Source organism: Papilio machaon, chromosome 1 (genome assembly GCF_912999745.1).
Source record: "Papilio machaon chromosome 1, ilPapMach1.1, whole genome shotgun sequence".
NCBI classification, from domain to species: Eukaryota; Metazoa; Arthropoda; class Insecta; order Lepidoptera; family Papilionidae; genus Papilio; species Papilio machaon.
The window spans coordinates 3,324,554-3,344,640 of record NC_059986.1 but is presented as its reverse complement, the minus strand read 5'-3'; the positions used below and the strand labels follow the sequence as shown (position 1 = coordinate 3,344,640).

Genomic DNA, 20,087 nt, shown 5'->3' with positions numbered 1-20,087 from the left:
GACTCCGTTCGCGGGGATTAAAAAAAAACTTAATGAGTAACCTATATTTTTTCCAGACTATGTTCTACATCTATACCAAATTTCATCGAGATCCGTTGAGCCGTTCTGATACATTGTAACAAACATCCATCCATCGATCCACACATACAAACATTCGCGTTTATAATATTAGTAAGATACTCGTAGATAGTTGTTATACGCGGCAATGCTTGTATACTTTGCGCCGTTTAATATTAAAGTTAATATTACTTAGGCACCCAACATCTACTTCTTAATTTGTAAACATAAGTATAATAATACTATAGAAGTATTTGCACAAAACTTTATCGCTGAAAGTGGATAGGAGCTGCAGGCATTCCATTCTGCTTATGGCGGACGCTCGTGACGCAGCGTTGGGCAATGCCGCGTATGGCCTGCTTCTGCATGAACGCATTAGAGGCATTTATCATCACAACTTAGACTTCGTTCTACATCTATCAAATATAACATCATTAATACTAAGAGCTTTTGTAAGATCTTTACAATGAAATGCAATAACGGTCACACGACAGGCAACGGCACGTTAGTTGCTGACCCCAGAATTATCATATTTTGAAAAATTCTAACATAAATTGGTAGAATTAAATGTATCCATATTTCATAGTCATAGACAGGCTGTAAGTGAATTAATACACGTAATAAAATTTCACATTACAGATTAAGCTTTAGATCACGTAAAGTCCAAAGCTTTAAAGTTCGTCACCCACTTAGCCCGAAATCATTAAAATTTATTATAAGTAATTCAATTGTAAAGTTACTAATTAATTTGAGTATCTATATAGTCTTCTTAGCCAATATTATTTATCGTACCTTAATAGCGATAAAGTTTTTGAAATTTTAATATTTAAGCCAAATAATATTATATCAACAGTATTGATTTAGGAGTGTCTCCGAATATCCTGTTTTTAATATATTTCTTTATGTGGGCGTGTCCTTTCCGACCTTATATCTATTTTACGATAGTTGTGTTTAAACGAACAAGTATTTTAGGTATTTAGCTAACAATATTGTTTTTGTGCGGAAAAAAACCAATAAATGTCATGTTTAAAAGGTTTAAATCTTTGAATTTATTATATTTCTGTTGTGTAGATAGAGTTACAATTATATGAACCATAAACTTATTTGAATGTTATTATTATTATTTCTACAATTTAATATTCATAGTTTAGTTAATCTTAAGTTAATATTCGGCGGCATTTTGTGGCTATTATGCCTTCACCTTGGACGAGTAATTGACTACAAATTTTAATTCATTTACAAAACAATATATTTAAAAATATACTTTAATAAAAGCTTTTCTTAAAAAACATATTCTTTTAATTAACAAAACTATGCAATTAAAAGTTACTAATTTAAATAATTTAAGGGCCTCAACAAGTTAAACGAATTTAAAGATAATTGGATAGTACTAGGCGCATTTCCCCCATGCGAGCACGTCGCGCATCCCCGCTACAACTGCTATAAAAGACGTCGCCCAAACCAGCTTCGCGCTATTACGACAGTGCCTCTGTGATTTTCTCCGCCGTAGTACATTTTATTCCTCATAAAAAGGTAAGTAAACAAATTTAATCTTTTAACGTCCAGGATGTACTAATCCTTGTAGGATTGAAGGGTTAATGATGAGATGTTCAGGACGGAAATAAAAATTAATAATTAAATTAAAATTCTAGGTTAATTAATTTATAGTAAAATTGAAATTTAAAGTAATAAATATTATTTAAATAATTAAAAGAAATTGCAGCAATAATTTTCTAATCATTCAGTACATTTAAAGTTTTACCTATTTTAGCGAATATAAGCTTAAAGAAAAGTTTGTTTTTAATTATCTAGAGTTTTGAATTCATGACCTAGAGTAAATAATTCTAGTAGCATCGCTCGCGTTGTACTAGTGCTATAAATATTTCCTAGATCACTCTGAGTTGTTCGATGTCCTTACGATTTGCACATTTTATTCAAAGTGACGGCTACGGATTACGAGGATTATTTGTGTCAAGCGTCAGTTGCGAAACGGTGCACGATGTAGCGATGTCGAGATTATGATTGGTTGGCCCTTTTGCTATGGAAAATATACGTTAAATGCCAATTTTTCTATGAATACTATGAAGTATTTTTATCGTGAAATGCGTTTGTCGAAACAGTTATAAGTTAGTAAGTCAAGGTCAGGGTTAATGTAAGCTTTTATTTTTTAGTGCATGAAGTAATGATAGTCTGTGCTTAATTAGTTCTTACTTGTAATTAACTTAGTGCACAACTGTTTTATATCTTTAATATTTTGCGAAATAATGTTTAGTTAATTAAGTAATTTTATAACTTCAAAATGTACTTTAAAATCATATAACATATCAAAAGAAACTTTACAACACTTTGTATAAAATGCAATTTTAAAAATTCGCTTCCATTGTTGAAGAATTCGAAAAAATTTATTCATAAAACACTGCAATTTAACATAATCCCCGTCACAAAAATTAAGTATGTGCAAGTTTAAATAAATTAATGTTTCATAAGTTAACATTTCGAAGGTCAGAGCCGGCTGAAAGATGGAGACTTTCAAATATTTGATGTGACATAAAAGTATGAGTTAAGTAAGATTTAAGGTTATTGAATTTGGAACCTGTTCTGTTGTTGGAATTGTAATATTGACAAGCCTTCACCCAGGTCGTATCACGTGTCGTTTTAAACAAATATTGTTCTTTTATAATCATAAGTGGTAGGGTAAATCTTTAAAAAATAATGCTTATTCATTCAGCTCGTATAATTAACCACAGAGGCACTCTAGCCTACTTTAACTAGGGGTAATTAAAAAACTAAGCTACTATACTATTATAACTATAGCAATTTCATCGCAGATATTGGCTGGTTTCTTGGATATGTTTTGATTTGTGATTGATATTTATTGTGGTATTGTGATCTTAATGACTTGAGAACTTTACCTTAGAAACTAATAGACACTACAACGAGTTTCTAATGTTATGTATTCTAATAAAAGATTAAGAAAGCAGTGATGTAACCAGTCACTGTTTCGAAACAGACCTTAAAATTAAATTATCTTTAATTGTCGACCTCTAAGATAAGATAGTCGTGAGAACTGTAATAATTTATACTATTTTCTTTGAAAAATATGGTTATATTTAATGAGTAATCGTTACTCAAAGCATTAAAGGCACGCTTGAGATGCCAATCATTAGTAGACTTGCACAATTAAACGTTACTTATCCGTTAATATCTGCTTTAATAGATTGTGAAATAAGTTTTGTTTAATTTAGCTCGTGCTCTTTATCACCGTTTTTTATACTTTTAAGCTAACCTTTAGACTTCTAACTTAACTTTATAACTTACTGCAACTTTAAATTCACGTAACTGTTAAGGGATATTTTTTTTTGGAGAAAATTTTATCATTACAAAGGAATTGCGATAAGGTTTTTAGTAAGATTTTAAACATTTCTCGTAAAGCTTTTTGAGTTTTCAGTAATTTACCGTAGGTTTACACTGTCATGCTTCTTGTATAAAACCATATTAATATAATTCTATAAAAATAAAACAAGTACACCAGCAGTGAAATTTTACGGTTAAATTACCGCAGTCAAACTTTCAGCTTTTTATATTAAATGGTATTATAGAAAATATGTAGTTTGTTATGTGCGTTACAAAGGCTGTCGGCGTCCGAGTGTCGGTTGCGACATGCCGCGACGCATCGTTGTATTATGGATCTGTGTCAACGGATCCCAAGCGGTGACCGACACACGCAACAAATTGAATACGAATAGGGGAAAAAACGTTAAGTAAACGGAAGTTTTGTTTCTAATATTTATTTATACTAGCTGTCGCCCTCGACTTCATCCTCTTTTGATTAAAAAAAGTTCAGTTTGAAGTCTTTACGCAATTCCAAACTGTCTTCCTGTCCAAACTTCCAATCTATGTCTGTTCCAAATTTTATACCGCATCAAATATTCATACATCCAAACTTTAATGTTTATAAATACAAGTAATAAAGATTTAATAATACATAAAATAATATTAAAAAAAATAAAAGTTGAGCTATCGGAAGTGGAAATTAATTCGAAACAATTAATTTATTAGATAACGAAATACGAAAATATTTTATGTTGATGTTTTATATTTATAACATCGGTTAAGAAATATTTACGAATGTAAGAGTTATGTTTAGATGTAACTAATTAATATAACGTTATATAATTTAGTTTTCGTATACTATGTTATTTTATTATTTTTAACTTTAACATTTTTATAATTTTTTAACGAACAAAAGATCTAAGAATTGAAATTATCATTTTATATCATACAATAATAATAATAAAATAATCAAATTAAACAATACTAACTAATTGTATTAACCGTTTATCTGATGTTTTTGCACATTATACTAACCTCGGCGGGGGCACTTTAGAAGCTTATTCGTTCTTCGTAATTTTTAAAACTCTATATATATTTTAGCAAAGTTCATAAGCTATTTTAAAATGTATATGTATTCATTTTAAAAAGTTATTGTTGTTTAAAACATCTATAGTTTACACGATTAAAACATTGTCTCTTGACTAGTTAAAAAAAATACCTCGGTTATAATAAGTTATAATTAGTAGAGAGAACAAGTTAAGCGTCGTCTGTTACTTAACCATTTTATTTCTTCAGTTTATTTAATAATAAATATGACATATTCAATAAGATAATTTGTATCTTCAAATATTCATTTTTTTTAAACAGATACAATTCTTTGAAGTGTTTTCCGAAACAAAAGAATCTATTTCCGAATTAATATTTTTCGCGCTTTTTTCCACTAGTCGTTTTAAGCTCGCCGGGAAAGAAGATGTTTGTCTGCTCTCTTTAATTTTTAATTCGTGAAATTATCCACTTTTTCAAATATGTTACGTATAGATTTATTTGTGTGTAATGGCGAAACAATATTTTATACGTTAGCTATTTCTGATATAAAATGTTTAAAATACAGCAAAACAAAATAGCGCATCTGTAGTCAATTGACAGCAATTTGCCGTGTCCGAATTAGCCGCTTGGACAAATGGCAAGTTTGCGCAACAGTTCAAGGCTATTGCGGATTCTCAGTAGCCCAGAGAACAGACTCGCGAGAATATGTGATAATAATTGTGTTTTTTATCTAATAATTGCCGGATGGATACAAAACTAGTTTTTAGTGTATGTAGTACATTCTTATGAAAACGTCATGTTTTTGTTTAAACAAATAGTGGAAAATTTATTTTTTATTTAGAAAGAAAATAAATATCTTGTTATATGAATTATTCATACTATTAAAATTCTTAAAGGACTGCTGATTATTTTGTCTTATTATATCTTAATAGTTTACATATTTTTATTACAAACAGAACTTACACAGGATATACTAAGGGTGTAGAAATTAAAAGCGAGGATATGAAATTGAAATAAAAAGCTATAAAGTCAATTTTATTTTCTTTAAAAATAAAAACAAGTCCGTTCCACAACAGCTCTTGACACTGGAATTAAATATTTAAAAATATAACTTCATTAATTATTTCAACGTTATAAAAAATCTAACATATTAGTATGTAACACTTATTTGACATGTTAACACCGTTGTAATGTAATAAATATATGATACATGTATAAATATTCCGAAACACATGCTTGTTACGTTACATTTACTTTCGCTCTTTGTTCTCATTAATTCACTTGCGGTAACTACTGTTGTTAATCTTATTTATCTATGTTAAATGTTACTTAACATACAGGTATATGTTTAGCTTACGAAAACTGTTTTGGGTGTATATGTTTTAAGTGTTTATTTTCTGAAGTTTCATCTCTATAAAAATATTATTATGTACTTCAAAAGATGAAATTAAATTGGTGTCCTTTTATATCTTAAATAGACTACTGATTCAGTGAGAGATTTTTTCTTATATTATAAATGAATGAATTTATTCAAAAGATAATAACAAATAATACTAATGTAATATTTATATTTAAACATTTGACAAAACCGTCACACTTTACGCGTTGATGTCTTTTATATTGCCTTCCATTTGGCACTCACATATTATGATGTCTATTAATAAATTGAATACAGAAAATGTATAAACAAGCGTACTCTTTGTCGAATTATAGTAATATATACTCGCGCAATGTAGGCCTAGTTTTGCAAGAGGTCGCTATCAATCTTTATATCGCAAGAGCTTAAATATAGAGCCTTACATACTGACGCCTTTACTAACTACTGTGTATACGTAAATTTGTATATTTGTGCATTGAAATATGGTTTGTTTATGTAGCTTTAAAGTAAGATTAATCTAATGTTAGTAGAGAATTTGTGAAAGCGATGTTATGAATAATAATTAGTAGTAGTAGAGTTATATATATGAAATAGTAGCCTGAAATCATATTGCAATTTTGTATTTCAAAAATAATTAATTGTAAATAAAAAAAATCAGGAACAATTATTTTTATATAATTTCACGGGAACACCTTAAATATTTTTATGATTTTTTTAAATTGTTAAGTAAGACAGCTATGTCAACACTAAACTAAAAGAAAATAAGAATAACGTTTAACACTGCCTTGATAGTTCGGTCAATACTATAGTACATACAACAAAATAATATTCAATGTAAATAAACCGGTAATATTGAATAGGCATTGAACTTGAGTGCCTCAACTACGATAATTCCATGAACAAGTTTTAATAATTGATTTGTTTATTGTTTACATTTGACTGACTTACACATTTACAGTCGATATTAAATGAATCACTCGCGAGAACATTACTATAAAGTTACACAGAAGTATTGGGTAAATTAAAAAAAACAAGATGTGGTTTTTACACCCAATATGTGTCATGTCAGATAAAAAAAGAAATTCTCATATTCTAGAAAGAAACTAAAATAAAGTGATTTATTTTGCGATACTTTGTTGAAAGCTTATAGTTATATAGCAAAGAGCTTTAATTCTCTAAACATCTAAAACGGTACCACGAGTAATAATAAAAAACACTCAGCTTTTAAACATACCGCTGCGATGTCATTGAATACCAATGATTCATATGACGTCATTATCAAGAATACATATCGTATGCGGATATGCGGTTTCACTCATTATCATCATCTCCTGTACTTATCACACTCATGTGGGGTCGACACACTATGATTTCTTTCTCCATATGGATCTATCTTCCGTCATCTCAGTCGTCACTCCCTCTTTAACTTTTGAATCTTTTTACATTATTGATTTGATAATATAAAAAAGTCACTGCTACTTATTTCTCAAGTTTTGTAAGTTAAAGGAACACAATTCATTCTCACACGCAATTCACTAGTACAATTACCAAGTAGACTAATTACGAAATATATCGTAAAATGGATGTTATTAGAGCGGTCGAAGTGTTCGGGATGTCAGACGGCGGCAAAGTTTGCGCAGAAACGGCACGAACTTAATTCGTGAGTGAAGCTGACGGCCGGCCTCGGCTCATTGCAACACCCCCGTGGAAACACAATGCACTAAGCCTCGCACTAAATTCGCTATTGAGACATACATCTAGCCTCCATTCAGCTGTCCAAGTGAGGTATGCACTTTACAAATACGGTTGTAGGTGATCATTATGTGTTTATTTGGTTGTCTGCGTAAACACGACATGTAAAATGTTTTTTTTTTTTTAAGAATAGGTTGGTTATGTATATATAACTTTTTAATTAGGATTTTACTATGATACATTTTTTGATAGTTTTTTAGCTTTAGTGGTTAGTTGTTAACGGTATCCGCAACTGAAATCTTCCTAACCGAACCTTTTTAATAATATCCTAAGTTAGACATATGATTGTATCTTACAATTTCATTTCGAACGTACAACATGGATTATATAAATGAGGAATTTATGTGGACAAATATTGTTATTTGTATGTTATGTAGAGTGTTGCAATTAGCAATATGGAATACTGACCATGACATACTGAGAATTAACACGATGGCGCCGCTTGTCAACATTATTTATAATAACTAAAATATATTTGAATATAATTATGACAAACTATATTTATGTATGTTTGAGTATCTAACATTGTAACTGATACAAGTACTTGTATTCTAAGACCGAAAATATCGCTTTATTTAATACTAACTGTCCCGCGACTCTGTCAACGTGGAATTAAAAAAAAACATAATAATTAGCTTGTGTTCTTCCAGACTATGATTTACATCTGTGCCAAATTTCATCAAGATCCGTCGAGCCGTTCTGGAGATACCTTCAAACAAACATCCATTCATCCAAACATTCGCATTTTTAATATTAGTAAGATTTACAAGACAATAACTCACGTAATATTATTTTTGCTCAAAAGTTGACGTACGAAAAAGTTAAGGTATATAAATTTTAAGCTTATTTACTATGAGGCTACGTGTTTATTGCAACTTAAATTCCATTTTAATGTAGGAAAATTAAATCGTCGACATAGTTCAGATAAATATTGATGATCTGTAACGTAAAGGTATTTGCGATGCCTAAAACCTTGATCGCACCCAGATCGATCCGAGGAATAGTATCTATTTAGATCTGAGATGGCTCAACAGCATCGCATTAACAAGTACATGCCTACATACTGATACCTTGATAATTACACGTCTAACAACGAAGTTGCTCTAAAATTAAATGCAAATTTAATGGACTAGTATAGATATCAAATCGACGCTTCAAATATTTTCTTAATAATATGTAATTAATTTTCAATGTGAATTCAAAGCCTCAAGAATAAGAAGTTCTATTCATATGCTTCTAATATTAACCAAATTTATTTGGCCTATTAAAGTGTGTTTTATTGCTTTTACTTAAATAGCAAAGAGATTTCATCCCCTACAGTCCTGTTAGTTATTTAAATTAATTACAAGTTTCCAACTTGTTACCAAATTATAATGTCATCTCTGTTTTTTGAAAATGAATAAAGAGTAGGATAACATGTTTTTGTGCAAGTTTTTCTCCAGTGTAAACCTACTGTAAGAAACTAAACTTATTACTGTACTATGTTTTAAGATTGACACAAAAAGGTTATACATTAAACTCCCACGTTATGATAATATTAACATGTGAAGGTCAACACCATACTCCAGTACTCCCACTATTATCCGCTTGACGACTGCGTTTCCGTGTCTTTATACATGTACGATGAGTTTTAACACTGGCAGTATACGTGTATGTACACTCACATTTAAGTAATTAACTGAGTATTATACGAGAAGCACATACGTCAAAATGTGATCATTACTCTTAAGTTTATGTCATCGTTTAATACAGCACCTGATAACTTAAAGCTGTTGTTTATTTTAACTAAGTCTTAAGGGCTTCCGTATACGGTCAACTTCAAATTTCGGCGGCGGCGAACCTAAGTTATTCTACTGTACTGATTTTTGACAATTTAAACGAAATTTCGAGCTAAGGTTTTATTATGTGAAGATGTATTATATATTTCTAGTTAGATTGGCTGTTCATTAATTCTATAAATGTTATATCATCGAGGTAATCAGTAAACAAATAAAAAAACATTTAAGATGATTTCATGATCTTCGTCATTATTTTTTTAACTAAAATAAACTTAACCTTCAATTTTTTATTTAACTTTAATTAACATCACATTGACGTAATCTATAGTTATAATTCGCAAGTAGATTATGTGGAAACCTTAAAACAGAGATTACCAAACTTTTTTCCTCGTAGACCCCTTTCAAAAGGCCGCTTACCGCTTTCAATTGGCTGCTAATTTCTTCTTTAACTTGTGAAACCTCAATATTTTCCACTAGTGTACATCGGACAACCCATCGGGGAACCCCCCAGGGGGACCTGTACAACTTTGAATAGCTGTCACAAAATAAATTATTTCAAGCCATCTACAAACAACCATTGAAATAAATAAGCAGAGTAAATAAATGTGAAAAGTAAAAGTTTCTTAACATATGTAGAGTATGACTTATGACATGATTATGCTTTTACGGTTTTATGTAAGTTGGGTCGTGTTCGTCTTCGAAACACGACAAGTGACACATTCGTACATGCATATTCTCTTGCATAACAATAATGCATCATCCGGTTGGTCTTATTTTATACATAAAATGAATAAAAATAAAACTTTGCAATAAAAATTTAAAACCGCTGTATAATTTTAAAACTACTCTATATGTTTTCGTTTTACACATACTTTTTTGCGCAACTTCTTTGTTTCTTTTCATTCTAATGTTTTTATTTGATCTTGAAAATTTCGTAATTTTTTAAAAAATGTTAATAAAAACACATTTAGCGTTATAACGACTAATGTATGGACAACGGTGACATTGATTCTACAATATAAATTGCGCAATATTCTTGCTATTTGTTTTGAATCTATTTGAATTGAAAAATTTACTATCACTTGAAGTTACATCGACCTTCTGAAAAGGTGAGAGCGCAAACAAGAGTTCGGCGACACTTGAAATTCGAAAGCGACAATGTTAACTGTCAAATATGTGAAAGCTCTTGAAATATCAAATGCAAATATATTAATTTTGCTATAAAAATATCAAGAAATATCTTGATTATATACCTCGAATACTTAAACAAGTTAAACTGATTGAATTTACATCAATAAAAATCGTAGATTATTTTTATTACTTTATAAAACAGGATGTACTCTAATGAAAAGATGGATGATGATGTTAATGAATGAATTAAATGAAATGATAGGAATTATTCAATAATGTGATGTAAACTTAAATTAATATTGATGTAATTGTTTACAGATGCAGACGTGGGCGTTGGTGGTGTGCGCGGCCGCGCTGGCGGCGCTGACCGGCGCGCAGAAGCCAGGCCGCTTCCTCTCCCTACCACAGCCGCAGAAATGCGCCAACAGTGAGTTATAACAATGTAGCAAAAGTAATAAGTACCACTCAATATTAACTGTCATATCAAAGTAAAATATGTATGTCAGGTTATGCATTAAAGGGAAAAGACAGAAAAAGTGTAAGAATCAATGGAAATAAAATACTATATCACCTTTAATTCTTATTATGAATGATTATTTGGGCACTTAGCCCTATTTGGGTTACAAGGTCATCAAGATTCAATATCGAAATAGTAATAAAGTATTTGATTTTTACCATTTTCCGTATTTTTCCTTTTATGCATAAGCTGGTGAAATATACATATTTTGAGACATATCCCAAATAATCTTGGGACGATACCGCGTCGACTGGTCGTAGTTTCAAACGTATATATTCAGTTTCACGTGATTGACGCACACATGAACACAATTATTAAAAAAAACAATTAAAACATAAATCACATGTTCCAATAATAAAAGTAAAAACAACGAGAGATCCATCTGATCTTATTAACCTTATGCCCATTAGCGGTTGACCTTGAACTGACTTTGTGTCGACGAAACCTCGCAATAGACGGACGTCGTGTAGCAATCTCCTGTGTTTCGAGAACTTTACGATCGTTAAATCGGCCGCGCATCGCGGATGCTGCCTCCTATCTATTCACTATCTTTCTTAAGGTTGCAATTTACAAAAAACGAAGGGCTTAAAATATGCTTATGCGATATGCTTCAAGTATGGTTGAAGTTTTTATTATTACCATTCAATTCATCCTATTCTTAAAGGGTTACCTGGTTTTCGGATTACCTTATTTCGGTTTAAAAGGTACAATGATATATGAAATTTTATAAATATCCAATTTCTCAAGTAAATAAAAAATACTAAGTTTTAAACTTTAACGTAATTATTTTGTCAATCGATCCAGAAAGCAACAACTGAATCCGTGAAATGTCAACACGATCGAACGAACAACCAATACAATAAATAGAATTTAACCGTGGGTGCTCACTGCAGAAACAATACTTCAACTGTATATTGTCATCCCTCTTTGAAAAAAAAAACTGAGAAACAATTTTTACATATGTGTTTGTGCAGTGGAAACCAATGTTACATACAAACATTAAAACAAAGTCCCAGTTTCGTCGACATTAAAGTTTCATTGTTTAGTTCACTTTATTCATAGAAAGTAAAAGCTTACAGTTCATTGTACAAGGTCACGGTCGCGCTCGAGGACGTTTCCCTCTCTTTCCCGCAAACTTTCTCGCTCCATCCTGTAGCAGCTTTCAACGGATTAGCTTTTCCGAGACTTACATAAACTTCCATATATAAATGTACATTAAAATATTTATATTTATCCATATAAATGTATGTAGGTCAATCTTAAATGAGAGTTATGTAACGAAAACAATGTTAGCAAATAACTTGTCAATGGAATCAGATTAGTGCTAAATTCTTTGTAGGGAAAAGTAACGGTTTAATATTATATAACTTACTGAGTAATATTTTTCGACTAATATTTGACTATTTTATACCTTATCTAGGAACAAAATACTACGGCACGTAACGATTAAACGGTTTGCTTTCTTTGTGTTAATGAAGGCAAACTATTACAAAATTATTTGAGTAATATCAAATTAATTAAATAATTAAAGTAAAATAATTAATTAAATTATAATTTTAAATAACCATTAATTGCTTAGTTAGCGATAACAGAAAGAAAGAATATATATTATGTGTTCTTTTTCATAATATCAGGTTCAATGGCACTGGGCTTTTAACTTGACTTTATAAAGGTAAAAGTTGCTACGTAGATGATTTCGGTTGCACAATAATAATGGAGGTCGGAGAAATTGAATGAATGATGTAATACAATTTTATGGGTCACAAACAACCGGTCCATAACATGCTAAAGGCGGGTTTCCACGTGATTCTATGGCCGGACGGATACAGCCGACAATCGAAGAAAGCAACGCACCTCGCATCAATTTAGGCCTGTTGCGCACTGATGTGAAAGCTAACCAAAATGTAACATGCGATACAAGAAAACGAAATGAACGATTAGATTGGGTTTCGCACTTGAAGTCTAGCTCCTAAAAAGTTCGCTGAAACTAGCTAAAACTATGCCAATTCATTTCTATTCTGTTTATGCGCTTTATAGACTTGAAGTTAAAGAGTAGCGGATCAGACCTTATTTCCAGAATACATCGTGGGATCGGCGTCCATCCATCCGCAGAAACACTCCGTGGAAACTCAATTTAAGTTTGTCTACGTGAAACTAAACTATATACCATAAATGTCAACTTGATATGTAACGATTACAAAACACACAGACAACATACAATGATTCAAATAAACACAAACGTCGTGTGTGTCGTGTCTATGTAAGTTTTTGTACAACATACAAAGTTTTTGTCTATGTCAAGACACCTTGTCCTCGTAAAGGCAATAATGGGCATAACATTCAACTTATTATTTAATAATATAACATAAAAACCGAGAATAAGTAGATTGTGTTTGTGTTCATTATATTGTTTTAGATTATGGCAATTACTTACCTAACATAATAGGATAATAAGTAAAAACATCGAAAAAAATCCTAACCTTCCAAATCCGAAAAAAAAAACGTGCAAGTTGTTTGCATTAATAAAATATATTGGTAAACTTTTGCATAAATAATATGATAGTTGAAATTTTAAAATTTGAATAAAACTAAAAATATAATCCTCAATTTTAATCCGTTGACTTGTTAAGGTTAAGAAACAATAGTTTTATCTTTATGAAATATTGTAAACTTTATATTCATATATTCGTAAGCGTGTATGCAAAAAGATTAAATGCTGATTTTTTATTCACATACGAAGGTCATTATGTAGTATGTATATAGCAACAATATTAATAAAGGTGTAATTAATAGATCTATACCCTATTTTAGTAATAAAAAAGAAACTATTATAGTGGTCATTGCAACTTCCTTCCTGCCGGAACAAGAAACATTATGATCACTTTTACAAAGTTAACTTTATAAAAACCAATACAGATTTCTTCCTATATAGAATCTCCTTAGCATCAAATAATGATTTTAATTACTAGTAATATAGTTTATACTAATGTTATAAAGAGGAAAGAATTGATTTTTTGTTTGTTCGCATTAAATAAATAAAAATTTCTTTCACTGTTGAAAAGCTACACTATATCGGGATGACATAGACAAGCGGAGTAGAAGTCGCGGGCGGAAAATATAATCGACTTACAAAAACAGTTTTTTTAAAATCCAATGTAGCTTATAATATTAACATTCTTGAAATTATCAAATTCATAACCAACCAAAAATACCTTACAAAATAATTCACATAAAGTAACTATAAAATTGAAATAAGCATTTGTACATAGTCTATAGTTTTGTTAACTATTCGACAACTTCGCAACATTGACAAGTGAGTACCTACATCTTTATTGCTTCGCATTCTCTCGGTTTAATGGCAGCGAATAACTTTGTGATGTGCCAACGTGATCAGTTTGGTCTCAGGGACGCCCGCTGAGTTTAACACGAATCTCAATTATACCAACTAAGACTTCACGATGTCGGATTACTTTCGTAGCCCAAATCACTTAAATATCACTAGTGGTCGGGCATTTTATAGTTGATCCATACTAAATTCTGGTGATAAGCTGTTGTTTTATTCATATTGTGATTAGAATAAGAGTAACCGCCTCATTTAGAGTTTTTTCAATTGATTACTGTTTTCCATTGGGTAAATCGGTCCATGGTAGGCCGAACAGCCTTTACCAAATTGACCCTTGAAATGACGTCTGTGAGTGTTGTTTAAATATTGTTACGTCTTTAATGCTTTAGGAGGAACTTGAAACATTTGATCTTTCTAATATTATTTAATGTCACTAAAATTAGCTAACGACCGCAACTCCGTCCTAATGGGATTAAAAAAAACTTAATAAATAGCCTAGATGAATGGATGGACGAATGTTTGTTAACCTACCTTCGGAACGGCTCAACGGATTTTGATGAGGATATTATGTTTTTTTTTTAATTTTGCGTGGACGTAGTCGCGGGTGACAGCAAGTATGTTAAATATTTTGATGAACATATAACAAGTTACTTAATCCGAAAAACAGAGAAGCGATTGAATTGTCTACAGATACAAAAGTTATTTTTATAACGTCTATAAAATGGAACATGAGGTATATATGAGGTATGCCGGTGCGATTATTTCGTCAGTAAATAAAGGTTATTTTACATCAATAGTTTGTTAACTAATAAAAGTTTCAACACTTATATGATACCGCCAGCGGTGAGACACACGAAGCAATGATGTCTCTACTACACACAATACTTTTGTTTACAAATATATGAAAAATACGATTTTCTATTTAAATGATGTGATTAGTATTTAAGTACAAGTCATTTGAATATATTTTTAAAACTTCTAAGAATATTTAAATGCAACGAAACCTTCATCATATTGCCTTTCAATATTAGTTCAATTCGATAGATGATATTTTACCTCCAACTTTAAACTTTAAAGTTCTTAAATACCTTTTAGGTAGTTACGATATAAATTACTTTATGATTGTTTGGTTGGCAATATTTTTGCAACTAAGATGATTTTAGAATAATATTCACTAGTAATTAGTCCGTTAGTTTATGAGAAAAACTTTGTCTTCAGTAGGAAAGCAATAAGAATATTTTTAATGTTTTTCATTTCGGTAAAAGCGCACCCACACAATCAATGGGGAGAAAAGTATTTTGCTCACTATAGATGCCAGCATGAAATATACCAAAGATTTACAAAAGACACTTTGTTTTATATACAATGGACAAAAATTCTATGGACTTATTTACAACCAGCTGTCGCCCGCAACTCCGTCCGCGCAATTAAAAAAAACATTGTAAATAGCCTATGTTTTCTTCCAGACATAATGCCAAATTATGCCAAATTTCGTCGAGATCCGTTGAGCCGTTTTGGAGATACCTTCAAACAAACATCCATCCATTCATCCATCCATCCATACAAACATTTGCATTTATAATATTAGTAAGATTGACTATTCAACAAAAAAAAAATCAAAAGTAAATATTTTTTAAACTAGTTCATAAATAATTTATAACCAAAAATGAAAAAGGCATGTATTTTATTTTTTAACTGACTAGAATGACGTAAAAAAAAATTGACAAATAACAGCCCACTCTTGGCGCTAGCGTCACCTAATTAGTGCTTTCAATTTTTCTCCTCATTATAAAAAAAAAGTAACCTTAATTCGAAAGATAAGTTTAGTTAATTCAAAGTTGTTTAGGCTTCCTACATATATCTGCGGTAATCCTTGACCTCGAGAGACCTCGGAGAATCAGGTTGCATCTCAGATATCAAAATTTCAATGGGTGAATTTGCATAATTACTTGAGACCTTATTATCACAGAATGCACATCCGCCGAATATTAATCTGATAGTATAAGGTCTTTTGTTTTAATGAGCTATTCAATATACGTAAGATTCGCAAGTATTGTTCTCATAGTTTCGTGTACAGTCGCTGGTAAACAATCGCACATCCGTCTGTCTGTCACCGCACAAGGTCCCCATTCGAAATAATTGTCCGCCGTGTGAATGCGAATTCAAACAAACTCGAGTCCAATCACGCCTTCCCACTAATGCAATGATCTGTACTTTTTATTGTAGACAACTTACTAATGTTTCAATCACGATCACCTATTGTTATAAACAATATTAAGTTTGTTTGGAATTGTTATTTGATGTTTTCTTTTTAAAAATTTAAATCTAAAGTCAACAATAATTGATACATTTTACATGAATTGCAACATCTAATACGTCCACTCCGAGTGGCTCGGAGCCTCCCCAAGTTAGGCGTGACTAGACCATAGTCAACCACGCTTGTCTAGTGCGGCTTTGGTGACTTCACAAATATTTGTAAAACTTTGAATTTCTTCTCAGATATGTTACGATGTTACGATGTTTTCCTTCATCGTAAAAACCTCGGATAAATGTACATATGTAATCGAAAATTGAAAAACAAATGAATTGCAACGAATTGCACAAATTAGTTATTCAATAAATCAATAAGGTTACTAATTATATTTTAACTACAAAAGTAATGGTTTACAGGAAAGAAACTTATGTGTAAACTTGTTTTTTTTTAATAAAACAAATATATTAATTTAATACAATGTGTACAAACAAACCGGAAAACTTAGCTAGTACGTATATATGGGTACGTGGTACGTATATACGTATATATATATATGCACTTCTAACCTAATAAGAAACCAGCTTCCGAGGAAATTGAAAAACTATGTATAAGTAATCATCCTTACTTGTATTTGTTAATATATAATAAAAGAAATATACTATGCTTTTATAAAACAAGTTAATGTTTATAAATGTTAACTAATATGCATAGGATAGTTTTAATTTCAATTTTTAAATATTATAAATTACAATTACAGTTCAAAGTGATTGTTACATCTCAAAAGTATGTTACAAAAAAAACCCAGCGAAAAAGACGACATCGATAAATAGGCGTGTAATGTTCACCTGCTTGTAACGTAACTGTTGTCCAACGTGTTACATAGGTAACATAAAGGTTGTGCTGAGGTTATGTAAAATTGTTTTCGATCGTTACGACATCTAGTGTAATTAGCAGGAATTGTTTAGGGAAGCTTCAATGTCACGACCATGATTGTGTTGGGTACACGACCCGATGCGCAGGGTCGACGTCTATTAACGCTATGTGCCCGTGTAAATTATTACTCTGTTATTCGTGCCGTCTGTTACGTGAGGTCATATTACGTAGCCTTGTGTCCTTTGACTGTTTATCGCTTGCAAGCGTCGAATTTTGATGCAGATTTACGAATGTATTTCAATTGTGTTGTTTATTTAAAAAAAAGAATCACGTTATAACTTAGCGGTATGTCATGTGACTTTCTGATATTTCGGTATTTTTACATAGTAAAAAAATTACAACTCTTTAAATACTTTTCAAAATATACGAAGGAAAGATTGATGCTTTAATTTAAGTAATAATATATAGTTATTATAATTATTTTTTTTACTATTTACAGGACCAAAGGAATTTTTCTACCGAGGCCATAACTACTTCTTTACTGGACACGTACCCTCATTGGCCAACAAGAAGTTCGACTGGCTGGACGGACGTAACATTTGCCGCGAGTACTGCATGGACCTCGTCTCCATGGAGACGCAAGAAGAGAACAATCTCATCTTCAAACTTATACAGACAAGTAAGATTATGAAATTTAAACTAGATTGTATATCTCAATCTCACCGTTGCACTCAAAGACGTTTAGTGGAACTTTAGATTTAAAATTCGCCACTAAGGGTGTAATAGTGAGTTATTAGACATTAGTAAAGTCAATTCAGTTTGTCTGTTTTTAAAAGAAAGCTTTCTTTTTCAGTTATTTCATGTTACTTGTAATTTAACAGAATTATATTCGGTTCTATTTATTAATAACCAAACAATTATTTTACGTATTTACACAATAACTAACTTAATTTTTTAAACTAACGTGATGATGGAGAAAAAGTGATTCGAAAAGACAAAGTTCAGTTAACATACAAAAAAAAACGCATTACAAAGTTCCAAAGATTGCAAAAGTTAAACATGTTGCTAAAAGTAAAATATTTCTGTAAAACTTTCACTTTCTACATTTTACTTTCATTTGTTTATGTTTCCTTTATGTTGAAGTACTTATTGTATATTACTTGATGGGTTCTTCCTGGCTACTGTTTATTATCGATTGGATTCAATGTCTACGATGCTATTGAAAAATCACAAAGTAATGATTTATGGTCCAGTAACTTGAAACTGCCACCTTGGTATAAATTTATAGTTTATACTATTTGTTTAGACAGTCAAAACTCCTGTAGACATGTCAACATCTGTCTTTCTCCTAGAAGAAATAGAGATAGCATATGTTTTGCACAGTTGGTGGAAACCAAAGATTATGCATAGTAAAGAGTGCTAAAATTTTCATCGAATTGAGCCATTATTTCGTGTTACCGTGAAACTAAGTTCATCATATGTTTACAGATGACATACCTTACATTTGGACATCTGGTCGTCTCTGTGACTTCAAGGGTTGCGAGTCCCGCAAAGACCTTGAACCTAAGAACATCTTCGGATGGTTCTGGTCCGCTAACAGGGAAAAGATGTCGCCCACCAACCAGGTATTTTGAACACTATAATAATTTTATTAAATCCCTTAATTCAAGATAACTGTGTGAAAATTAACTAGTACAAATTGAATGAAAATACGGATACTGTTAATGATTTCAGTCTTTTCGGAAGCCAATGATAGCGCCATCTATCTATTCGAATCTAAACGATGCGACCCATGACATTCCATTTCATTAAAAACGAAGACGACGTTTTTATTTCGGGAATTTCTATATGAATTTGTTAATTTTCCAGATTCCCAACGGTTGGGGTTACAACCCTTGGTCTCAGACTGGTCACAAGAAGCAGCGTCAACCTGATAACGCGGAGTTTGACATCAACGGAACAACGGAGTCATGTTTGAGCATCCTCAACAATGTGTACAATGATGGCATCGCGTGGCATGACGTCGCCTGCTACCACGAGAAGCCCGTCGTCTGTGAGGACTCTGAGGAACTTCTCAATTACGTCGCAAGCACCAACCCCGGCTTACGTCTGTGATTTATATCCCCAACGTTTTAATTTAATTACGTATTAGGCAATTCCAAATTTCAATAGCGGTTTCATAGACTACAAGAAATTAATTGTCTTGCAGCTTTCTTTTCAAAAATTGATTTGCTAGATTTTGGAATTTATTGTTTGCTTATAAAAAAAAAAGTGTCCATTTACTTCCGCTTTATTTAGCAGTTATTTGAAATGTTTTACTTCTTTTGTGAATTTTATACTCTATATTAGATATTGGAACTTGCCACAAATTTGATTTCGATCTCTTCCAGCCGCACTGCCTGAATACTGTCGTACATTATGTACAGAAAATAATTTAAGACTTACGTAAGTTTAACTAAGTGTATTTACTTAAGGGAAGAATTTCTATTTGTATATAAAATAAAATTTTAGAAAAAACAAAATAGTTTTATTCAAAAGAAAACATTTAACATTCTTCATGTTACGAATCTTGACAAATATTTACTTGGAAAACAAAAATAATGGATAGAGTTGAATATAAAATA

At 31.1% G+C, this 20,087-nt stretch overlaps 1 protein-coding gene across 1 annotated transcript; it reads left to right on the top strand.

Annotated features, from left to right (window-relative positions):
- The first annotated feature begins 1,492 nt into the window (after positions 1–1,492).
- Positions 1,493–19,957, top strand: LOC106714284. Its single transcript, XM_014507286.2, has 5 exons — positions 1,493–1,590; positions 10,795–10,903; positions 17,963–18,142; positions 18,952–19,088; positions 19,333–19,957. Exons 2-5 carry the CDS (start codon positions 10,795–10,797, stop codon positions 19,576–19,578), a joined length of 672 nt encoding a protein of 223 aa, XP_014362772.1. The 5' UTR covers positions 1,493–1,590; the 3' UTR covers positions 19,579–19,957.
- The last annotated feature ends 130 nt before the right edge of the window (positions 19,958–20,087 follow it).

Excerpts from the sequence above, each read along its gene's own strand:
- LOC106714284 (XM_014507286.2), top strand. The coding sequence starts at position 10,795 with ATGCAGACGTGGGCGTTGGTGGTGTGCGCGGCCGCGCTGGCGGCGCTG. Across the intron at positions 10,904-17,962 it reads GCCGCAGAAATGCGCCAACA|GACCAAAGGAATTTTTCTAC; the intron begins GTGAGTTATAAC and ends TACTATTTACAG. Across the intron at positions 19,089-19,332 it reads AGATGTCGCCCACCAACCAG|ATTCCCAACGGTTGGGGTTA; the intron begins GTATTTTGAACA and ends TTAATTTTCCAG.